The sequence below is a fragment of the Ostrea edulis genome, chromosome 2, assembly GCF_947568905.1.
Source record: "Ostrea edulis chromosome 2, xbOstEdul1.1, whole genome shotgun sequence".
NCBI classification, from domain to species: domain Eukaryota; kingdom Metazoa; phylum Mollusca; class Bivalvia; order Ostreida; family Ostreidae; genus Ostrea; species Ostrea edulis.
Window position 1 is genome coordinate 50280349 of NC_079165.1, and position 7633 is coordinate 50287981.

At 35.9% G+C, this 7633-nt stretch overlaps 1 protein-coding gene across 1 annotated transcript; it reads left to right on the plus strand.

Annotated features, from left to right (window-relative positions):
- The first annotated feature begins 1012 nt into the window (after window positions 1-1012).
- LOC125682101 (uncharacterized) lies at window positions 1013-4053 on the plus strand. Its single transcript, XM_048922515.2, has 3 exons — window positions 1013-1127; window positions 1423-1598; window positions 1838-4053. The coding sequence occupies exons 1-3, from the start codon at window positions 1037-1039 to the stop codon at window positions 2960-2962; spliced, it is 1392 nt and encodes a 463-aa protein (XP_048778472.2). The 5' UTR covers window positions 1013-1036; the 3' UTR covers window positions 2963-4053.
- The last annotated feature ends 3580 nt before the right edge of the window (window positions 4054-7633 follow it).

The window sequence follows — 7633 nt, forward strand, 5'->3', positions numbered from 1 at the left end:
AAAGAACCCACATATACATATGATGAAATGTCAATACAATCATGTGCATGATTTTTATTATGTGGTCTACCAGTCATGAGATGTGCAAAGCAACATGCCCCTCCTCTTTGAAGGAGGGCATCTTTAGTTTTATTATCTTCTATGCTGCAGGAAGACAGTTTTTCATGTGAATAACAAATAACAAATATATCTTGCAAGTCACACTTGCATGGAACTCAGTACAATTGGTATTCGCCCAATATCTTGAAAATCCTTTGTTTGATAGTGATGATATTTCATACTTGGGTTGGATATATATTCATAGCAGATGACCCCTACTGACTTCCAAACATTGAAAGGTCACTGGATGCAATGAATACAGTGGGGCCACAATTGGGGATCAAAGTTATTGTGGGATCAAAGTTTTACATGCTGATATATAGGAAAATCTTCTCCACTGGGCTAATTTCAACCATATTTATGAAGTGGTGTTTGCCACATCAATTAAGTGGTGTCCGCCATTTATTTTACACAGTGTCTGTCAGTTGAATAAACTGGCACCTACTGGCTTCTGTGGTTTTTAAACAAATTCTCATTTGCAATGTAGAATATTAAGTTTCTCTTCAAAACGTGTGCTTATGGTCTACATATTGCATTCCTTTGTTATAACCCATGTTCTTACTTTTATTTTTTGGCTCCTTTTGTCAACAGGTGATAATCTTGACCTGTATGTGAAGGCCTCCATATGACCTCAGAGAAGAGGAATAAGGATATGCACCTTTTCACTTCAAATGTGATATTTCCCCGTATTGCAACAATAGACATGTGTAATGATGTGCCAAAGGTGGATACCAAAACTTTGACTGCAGATAAAGTGTTACTTGCTGAATCCTGTCCCCAGCGGAATAGATTAATATATGCCTACCAAATTTTACTTGGAAGAACCCTTTGCAAAATTCCGGCATTCAGACAATTTCAAAATCTGTTTCCTGACCATATTCCCCATGAATACAGTAGGAAGATATCTGCAGTCTCGAAAGTGTTTCCTTTGCCTGTCATGTTTAAGAATGAAGCAAAACATGAGGACTGCTTAGCAATTATGGGCATGTATGAAAGTGAGCTTGTGCAGTTATACACAAAGGCATTTGGTAATTAAGTTTATGATATTATGTTTTCTTTTTCTTATGCTTAATGTCTTATTTATATATAGGTTTACGGATAGTAACTTATGCCATAATGTTTATGGTTTTGATCTTTAGAAAATAGCATGTAACAATTGGTCGGTATGTCTGGCCATATGTAATTCCATCCTAATTTTACAAAGGAAACCCCAATTATGCAAATAGTAATTAGCTAGTAGAACAAATGCAAAATGTTAGGTTGATATAATGCGTGATGAAAGACTAAATGGGAACTTGAAAATAATCTATTTTTCAATTTCAGGCAGTGAGGAACTACTTCGAAAATTCCAATGTGTGGTCGGTGGTGACCAATTGACCAAAGTCAGGCTACAGGAGGCAAAAAACCTACGAACACTGTCAATTACCCCAGAAAAACGATTTGATGATTTGAACCCAATGGTATGCGAACTGTGGCACAGTAAACAGGATTTCTTAGAGGTATGTGAATAGGATAATTTTATATATATATATATATATATATATATATATATATATATATATATATATACACAATCGAATATAGAACCGCAACTTGTTATGACCGATGACTCCGTAATATATCCCAAACTAACTGCGTAACGAATTTATCCTGCTGAAGACCTTTAGATAATTGATCATAATTGTTGAAGCCCAATTTTCTTTTACATATCTCTATATACTCATATTTTATATTTCAGAAATGTTACAAGAGACTCTACAAAAACAAAGATACCCCTGGAACTCTGCATTATTTCAAGACTCTACTTCACCGTTCCAACATCAATGGGATTGTAAAAGGAAGATTCCGGCCTCATCACGACTTGCTCATGGTTGTTGGGGAAGCAATGGTGAAAGAACAGTTTTTGGAATTCTTTCAAATGGAAGATAAAGATTCCAGCCCAATCCATGATTTGTTAGCAGACATAGTCGAGAAAACCGAGGAAGAGCAAAAGCAGTTGTTGTTGAATACTCTTGCACAGTTTATCGAATATTATGGATATTGCAAATGTGACAAAGGGGTTCTTCCACAAGACTTACAAGCAGTTGAGCAGTACCAGTTACAGATAGCAGACCAAACTCTCATGTTAGTGCCACAACTTGTTGAACGCAAAGATGACAGACTGTACAATTACTGCATGCAATTGTGTCACTGGTACATGCACATTGCAGAAATGAATGACACAGCTAAAGAGGGAGATTTGAATAGAGCTGTGCTTAATTCTCAGTATTGTCTTCCATTCTTTTATTCGCACTCTGCTTTAAGCAAATATTTAGTGGAGAACATTGACTACATTCTCAAAAGTGAAGTCCTGTCATCACCACTGCAGAGAATTAGGATATTGGAAGGTTCGTTCACAAACTGTCATGGGGGAATTGGAAAAAACGTCGAAAGTGACTTAGTGCAGGAACACAGTGTCTGCAACCAAAAGAAACTGATCAAGTCTCTTGGTGCCAACAAGTCAGAGCAGGCTATTTCCCGAGTCACCAAGAGTGCTGATGCTATTCATCAGATATGTTCAAATTTTGATGCCAGCATTGAACTTCAGCCAAAGAGTGGCAGACATTCTAAGCCATTCTCTGAAGTAGATGAGACTCGTCTGCACAAGATATTAAGGAAACTAAGACCTTTTCATTATACCTCAGGTAGAACCTCTGATGGATTCAATGTTGATCCTGTACCATTAAAATCTCAAGATATTTCCAAACTTGAAATTAGATTGAACCAGATCATTACTCGTCTTACCCGAGGACGAACCATATCCACCGAGGAGGAAGACCAACAGGAAGAGAATGAGATATCGGACAATTTACCACCTCTGTAAAATGCAGTTTGCTATGGACTTGGGTAATGGTGAAACACATTGACAGTTATGAACACTAAACACTTGTCTGTTTAGTGAAAATACACATTGTTATTTATTAAGTCTTTGACAACTTTATTCAAGTGTTTGATTCTGAAAGTAATAGTGATCCCTTTTGTCAGTGATAGTGACTGTGGTGATATTACTTAGATCAGTGATAGTGACTGTGGTGATATTACTTAGATCAGTGATAGTGACTGTGGTGATATTACTTGGACAAGTAATAGTGATTGTGGTGATATTACTTAGACCAGTGATAGTGATTGTGGTGATATTACTTAGATCAGTGATTGTGACTGTGGCGATACTAATTTTCCAAGATATCCGGTGTATTTGTGTATGTTAAACAGGGTTGTTTTATCTTGCAGCCCATATTTTTATACATATGTTATGCCTGTGAGAATGTTTTGTTAACAAACATCTTTATACCTTATGTTAGTTATGTATGCTTTGAAATTATTTATGTGCAATTTCCTTGTGTAAAAGATGATAGTGGAATTCCTAGTATATTATGTAGCGAGAGTGGCGTACAAAACTCTGGTTAGAAAATGCCAACAGGGCTTGTGTCTGCCTAACTGAAAGTTTTTCTGTTTAAAAATAACTGGTGTAAGTACTTTGTATTATGAGGTGATAAATACAATTGGATAAGAAATAATTTTTATGGTATTGTAAGTTTGTAAGCCTACTTGAATTCCCAATATGGATTTCATATTTTTGTTCCCACGATCACAATGGCACAGTTCACGTCACAAGGGTTTGGTCGCATGTATGTTAACGCCATAATTATGACAGACCAGCAATTTGGAAATTATCATTTATATTAAACTAAAAGTATCTGATGAGACAGTATTGAAAAGATTGTTTTAGCATGATAAAGTTTACTCTTGCAGCCCATATTTTTATAATGCCTGTAAAAATGTTTTTTAACAAAAACCTTCAGATCTTGATTTAATTATGTATGCTTTGTGCAATTTTCTTGCGTGTTTTGTAAAAGGTGAGATTTGCCTTGAATAGTGGAATTCTTAGTAGATTATGTTTCTCAGTAAATTTCAACATTGAACAAATAAATGATATTTTATCTCTCTCATCTTCCAGGATTTTTATGGCATCTTAATGTCATGATGTTACCAGGTTATAACAATGCATCAGGTTTTCATAAATTTATTTTATCATCAACATGAGAGGATGAAGAGATGAAGTAAATTGATTAACTTGTAAAACACAACATTTACATTTGTGAAAATACAAGTGTTTATGGTTTTAGGGAGACTGTTGAAAACTGACCTGAATACAGGTAACGGACACTACAGGGTTTTGTAGTGTCATTAACAATGTTAGGAATTATACCCAGAAAATGTTTTTGATAAGGAATAAAGCAAAAGAATACTTTTTATTTCCATTGATATATTAGAATTAAGGAGGTATGCTACACCAGAGAAATTTGATGTAGATGAAAAGTGTAGGATATGTACAAAAATATTTTGAATTTGAAAATTTACTTTATTTTGTCAAAAAATACAGTTTTAGTAGAAGGTAATCTGAAAAAAAAATTAAAACCCCTGCTGGACTCGAACCTGTGACCTACAGTTCAGCAGTCGGTATTCTAACCTACTGAGCTACTCGGCTAGGTATTTAAATGGAAAAGGAAAAGTCAAATATTGTTGATATCGATTTTGTCATCCATGTTTTTAAAGAAAGTCAGCCATTATGACGATGTAGAGTAATACCTTAACAAGATTTGAATGTAAATCAATGCTGCCCCTATGAACGTGGCAAAATGTGTCATTATCAGAGCCAAAACCTTTTAGCTCCTTGTGTTCACCTGAAATGGAGATTTTATCTGAGAGAACAAAGTTTATAACAGTAAGGAATTTGTTTTTGGAGAATTAAAAAAGAATGCGGTCTAGGCCAAAAAAAAGGGGGGGGGGGTTCAGTCGGTTAACAGTAAACACATTTTTGGCTTGAAAATAAGACACACATGGGAACTATTTAGTTTTATTTCTTATTTCCACATTCATCACAGCTGCAGGTCACTGAACAAACAGAGCAACATGAACATCCACAAATCTTATCATCTTTCTTGAAACCAAATTCTCCTAGTAACTTGTTGCGAAGGCACTCTGTTGTATTGTTGCAATACATGATGATATCGTCTTGGATTCCTGGAAGGTTTCTAGCAATATCTCTATTGCTGTAATGAAAAGTGGCTTTGGAAGGTTGACCTTGCCTTCCAGCTCTTCCTACCTCCTGCAAGTATTGAGATAAGTTTCTTGGTGGACAGGCATGAATAACACGCGTAACATTTCGAGGGTCAAATCCAATTCCTGCAATTGATGTTGTAAGAACCAATCGAATTTTTGGTTCTGGTTTCCTCAATTCCGCTATAGTGTAGTCAATGATATATTGATCTTGTCCAGCACAGATTGCACTATACAATGAATCATGTATATTGTTATTTGAGAATTCACCTTTAAGGTACATTACAGTTTCACTCATGTAGTAGACTGGAATAAAAAGTAGGGTCACTGGGAAGTTTTCCTTCAATTCACATAGTTTGTCACAAATGGGTAAAACCACATGTTCATACTCCTCAAGAACCTCCCTCGAAGAAGTTTTCTTCATCTTGGTAAAGAATATATTATCTCGGTCTGGACTAGCCTCTACTAATTTACAGTTATCCATGTTTAGCTTTGTAGGAAGCCCTTTCTTTTCCACTGCTGTTAATGTTCCACTTAATGCAGCAAACGGTATATTGGGAAAGAAAACCTTAAGACTGCCTAGCTTTTTAAATGCCTTTCGGAATTCCTCTCCCCTAAAAATGTAAAGTAAATATTGCTCATCACATGTAATACATTAAGTATTATCATGTTCAAAATGTCTCATGTATGAACATTGCTCATACTAATGGTGCATATTTTGTTCTTGTTTTGGTTCTTTTCTTCTTATCTTTTTTTTTTATATAAACATTGCACATTGAAATGTTAATAATTATGTATGCTGCATGCCCGAGAGGGCCCTAATTTGGAAATAAATCATTCTATTCTATGATAGTTTGGAGGTTTTCATATAAATTTGTTTATAAAAAGTTGTATTTACCATTTCTCTAACAGATGACACTCATCAATTACAACAGCAAAAACATGGCTTCGGAAACTGTCATTATCCAGCAAATTTTGGCCATCTTTGGTATTCAGCAGAGCCTCTGGGTGACAAAAAACTATCTGAAACTGGCCATTGATGACCATGTCCAAACCAATATCAGAGTCTACCTCGTACACTTGACCTCCCTCTGAAGCCTCGTCTATCTTAGTTTTGATATTGAAGCGACATGCTGGAATATTATGAGCTGCTAGCGTGGCCAATTGGTCTTTTTGTATAATGTTCAGTGGGGAAACAACAATAACAACCGGGGTTGTGTTGGACTCAGTCTTTAAAAGTTCCGGCAATAAGTGGTAAACTAGGCTCTTTCCATAGCCCACTGGTACATTCAATAGCACATCATCACCATTGAGCAGAAAACATAGAGCAGCAAGCTGTTTTTCTCTTATTTTTAAAGTTCTGTCGTATTTTCCAAGATCTTCAATCACTTTCGATTCCATGTTTACATATTAACATTTCCAGTTGCGCGTCTTATATTCATACGCGTAATACACAAAGTAGTTCAATATTCAGGACTAGAAAACAACGATTTTAAATAATTTACAGTGAAGATCAATTTATGACTAAATACTTAGTCCAAAACATAAATGATGCATGTTAGGCACTTTTACAAGATTTCTGTAAATAGCCGTTGACAGAGGTGTAGTGCGAGAAGCGCACGGAACTCTGGGTAGAGAATGCATATCTCCCTATCATATTTACCCCTTGGGCAGCCTCGTGCAATTTTCATAAATCTAACGTCAAGGTAGACAAAGTGTATTGTGACGTCACAATAAGTCCGAGTCATTCTATTTTCATAGTTCGTAAGGCAGAAAATATGCGGGTCTCTGATACACAGTTGAATCGCATGGTTTTAGTTGATACAAAAGCAAGCAAGTAAATTAGCATTTAAGGAGAATGGAAATACAAAAACTGGTTATCATATCACTGTATTTCGTTGTTTGTACCCTCTACCGTAATACGTTGACGGCGCGGTGTTACCGTTAGGACGATCTCCACTACATACAATGTATAGATGAGCGGACTCCAATTTCACATGCACTTTTGTAGTCTTGTTTTGTTTCAGTATAATAAATAATTTATTGCATGAATGATCGGGAGATATGAAGATTTATTCACCCAAGAAAAAGCATATTCCCCTCGGGCGTTGCCCTCGGGGAATATGATTTTTCTTGGGTGAATAAATCTTCATATCTCCCTCACTATCATGCAATAAATGTATAAAGTGGCGCAAATCAACCACCATAATTATCGTATGTATGCCCATGTCCAACATGCCTGTGTTGAACCTATGTCATGTACGTATGTTTTGTATATTATTATACCTCAGTATGAGAATTCTATGCAACGCGTAATCTGATTGGTCTAGACGGTCACATGCCAGGGATAACAAAACTTCATATCTCCCTATCATATTTACCGCTTGGGCAGCCTCGTGCATTTTCCAAAAATTTAACGTCAAAGACGACGAAA